This window comes from Quercus lobata, chromosome 1, assembly GCF_001633185.2.
Source record: "Quercus lobata isolate SW786 chromosome 1, ValleyOak3.0 Primary Assembly, whole genome shotgun sequence".
NCBI lineage: Eukaryota > Viridiplantae > Streptophyta > Magnoliopsida > Fagales > Fagaceae > Quercus > Quercus lobata.
Window position 1 is genome coordinate 5,762,773 of NC_044904.1, and position 3,564 is coordinate 5,766,336.

General features: G+C 39.1%; 1 protein-coding gene across 1 annotated transcript; it reads left to right on the forward strand.

Annotated features, from left to right (window-relative positions):
- The first annotated feature begins 605 nt into the window (after nt 1-605).
- LOC115994219 (extensin-like) lies at nt 606-3,065 on the forward strand. The gene is made up of 2 exons (XM_031118283.1): nt 606-1,589; nt 2,959-3,065. The coding sequence occupies exons 1-2, from the start codon at nt 665-667 to the stop codon at nt 3,063-3,065; spliced, it is 1,032 nt and encodes a 343-aa protein (XP_030974143.1). The 5' UTR covers nt 606-664.
- Nucleotides 3,066-3,564: the final 499 nt, after the last annotated feature.

The window sequence follows — 3,564 nt, forward strand, 5'->3', positions numbered from 1 at the left end:
CAAAATTTCCAACAAAATGCTCCATGTTAGAAACTAATTAGGGAAATGCCCCTGTATTGAAACTCGATTTTCAAAAAATCTAGTTTCAAATGTAAAACTTGATTTTTGGAACATCGAGTTATACCGAACGTGGACTTAGAATTTTTATTTTTGAAACTCGAATTCGATGTAAAGTACTCGGGTTCATGGAACTCGAGTTCCACTTGAATTTTTTCAAGGAACTTGAGTTCCAAATATATATAAATATATATATATATATATATATATTTTTTTTTAAATTTTCAGTTTGCTATAACTCAATTGTCCAAAAATTGAATTTTAAATTGAAACTCGATTTTTAGAAAATTGAGTTTCAAAACAGGGCCATTTCCATAAATAGTTTTAGATATGGGGCATTCTGCTGAAATTTTTTGGCGAAAGGGGAAAATGCCCATTTTCTCCCTATAAACTTTTGTATAAATTTAACTACCTAACTATGATACATAGGAAGGTACAAAATTAGTAAGAGATTTTTAATAGAATTTAAAGCATTAATACAACCTATTTTAAAGGTTTAAAATAAAGATGTCATTGTAAGGGTTTCAGAATATAAAAGACTAGCTCCCTTCATTACAATGCAAGCTTAAAGAGTAATTTTTTAGTAATTAGAGTTGAATTATTGGAAATGGGTACTCTTGGATGCTTGAGGCATTGGCCTCAGGTGATTTATGCTATAGTGTTTTGCCTCGTAGCCACTAATGTGGTAGCTGATAAGTTTTACTTCTTTGGTTTGCAACCATTGGCCCAACATGAAGACCACCAGCCCCACAATCATTTGCCACCTCCATCTCACGACCAAGAACCCCACCCCCAAAGCTATCACACATCGCCACCGCCTGAAGTTTTTAAAACACTACCACCACTAAAATTTCCACTACCTCCACTGCCAAAATTTCCACTACCTCCATTGCCAAAATTTCCAATACCTCCACCAAAATCTTCACCACCACCACCACCGCCGCCTAAATCTCCACAACCACCACAACCAAAATCTCCACCATCCCTACCCCCACCCCCACCCCCACCAAAATCTCCACCACCACCAACACCAAAATCTCCATCACCTCCACCACCAAAATCATCACCACCGCCACGAACTCCCTCACTATCCCCTCCACCACCAAAATCTCCACCACCACCAACACTACCATCTCCATCTCCTCCACCACCAAAATCATCACCACCGTCACCATCTCCATCACCTCCACCACCAAAATCATCACCAACCGCCACCACTCCCTCACTATCCCCTCCACCACCTCCATCTCCATCCACCTCACACACTCTCACCACCTCCACCACCAAAATCCATCAACCACCTCCACATCCCTTCTATCCCCCCACCACCTCCATCCCACCACCCCCAAAATCTCCACCACCACCACAACAAAATCCCACCACATCTCCATCACCTCCACACCAAAATCATACACCGCCCACAATCTCCACCACACCACCACTAACCACCATCTCCATCACCTCACCAAACTCCACCACCACCACCACCAAAATCTCCATCACCTCACCACCAAAAATCATCACTACCCCGCGCAACTCCCTCGCTATCCCTCCACCACCTCCATCTCCATCACACCTCCACCACAAAATCTCACCCCACCACCACCACCAACCATCTCCACCACCAAAATCATCTCCACCACCTCCATCTCCATCACCTCCACCACCAAAATCTCCACCACCACCACCACCATCTCCATCACCTCCACCACCAAAATCATCACCACCACCAAAATATCCACCACCACCACCAAAATCATCACCACCGCCACCACCAAAATCTCCTCCACACCTAAATTATCTGTACCACTACCACCAATAATTATCTCATAAGAATAAATGCTTCCTTATTGGGATGTCGAAGTGTGGCAAAGTTTGTTATCTTTGTATTTGCAAATATGTATTTTAATGAATAATGATCTCTAGTAGAGATCGTGAATCTGTGTATGAAGCACTCAATTTATCAAACTATTTGAAGCAATGTGACTTTACCATTCAAGTTCTAATTTTTTTTTTTTAATTAATTATATTGCATGCATGAAATAATGATCTCGTGTTTGCTGCAAATGATGATTAGATATTCCAGTTCATTCATGGAAAAAAATCATGAATGTCTTTGTATGGCAAAAAATGAACCGAATTTTGTTATCATTATATAAAAAAAATAAATATATTAATGCGTGAAAAGGTACACTTTTTTTTTTTTTTTTTTTTTTTTGCATATAAATGTACTTAATATAATTCAACTTAATCATTTATGATATATCAAAATGGAACTCTCTAGTTATAAAAAAAAAAAAAAAAAAATGGAACACTAATAAAAAATTTTTTAAAAAAATCGAAACTTGATACTCATTTTCTGAAATCATCTATGATTATTTTTGCAATACATTTCACTATAATTTTCCTTTTAATGTATAAATAAATTAATGTGTTTGCTAGAATATTGATCACCTCCTATTTTGTTGTAAAATCTTTTTTTTTTTGGGATAATTACACATAACCCACCTGTGGTTAGGGCGAAAATCACTTTGCCTACCCGTGGTTTGAAAAGTATCACTTAACCCACCTGTGGTATGTTTCCGTCAATCTCCATAACCCACCTCAAGCCCAGCCGTTACAAAAACACCTCTTAACACCAAAACACAACATAACGCGAATCAAAATACCCAAAACTCAGAAACTTTTCAAGAGAGAGACTTGTGGTGAGATCAATGTGTTCTTCGTGGTTTTTAGATCTCTTTTTTAGCCTTTCCCGGCCCGGTGGTTTCATGTCGTCACGGTGGCTCAAACTTTATGTCTCTCTCCTCCCAAAACAAAAAATAAAGCAAAAATGCAAGAGAAACAAAATCAAATAGTGGTATCTGGGTTTTGGGCAACTGGGTTTTGATCATTTTCTAGTTTCTACAGTTTCAAATGGTGGGTCGGGTGGCTATGGAGGTTCTGGTGGGAGAGGTGAAGGTAGTGGTGGTGGTGATGGTGGTGCTGGCAGCAGTTTATGTTGTTAATGGTTCCCAAATGTAGTTTATGTTATGCTTTTTGGTTTCCAATCTTTTTTTTTTAAATTCGAGGAGTTAGCCAAAGGGTTGAGGGAGGCAATGGGGAAAACTTCTATCTTTCTTTTCTCTCTATTGTGAACCCATAACCACTGGCCATCGTGATTTCTGCCAAAAAAAATAAAGCACACCCAAATGCAAAAACCAACAAAACCCACAAATGGTGACACAAAACCACCAAATGGAGAGCCACAACTCATTAATGGTGAGAAAATTTGTAACCACTTATGGAGAGCCAGAACCATTGTGATGAGATGAAACCACCGGGCCAGGACAGGCTGAAAAAGAGATATAAAAACTACAAAGAACACGTTGATCTCACCACAAGTCTCTCTCTTGAAAAGTTTCTGAGTTTTAGGTGTTTTGATTCGCGTTATGTTGTGTTTTGGTGTTAAGAGGTGTTTTTGTAACGACTGGGCTTGAGGTGGGTTACGGAGATTGACGGAAACAT

Bases quoted from the DNA above. Each gene is read 5' to 3' on its own strand.
- LOC115994219 (XM_031118283.1), top strand. From the start codon at position 665: ATGGGTACTCTTGGATGCTTGAGGCATTGGCCTCAGGTGATTTATGCT. The intron at 1,590-2,958 runs GCAACTCCCTCG...ATCATTTTCTAG, and splicing joins AAAAATCATCACTACCCCGC to TTTCTACAGTTTCAAATGGT.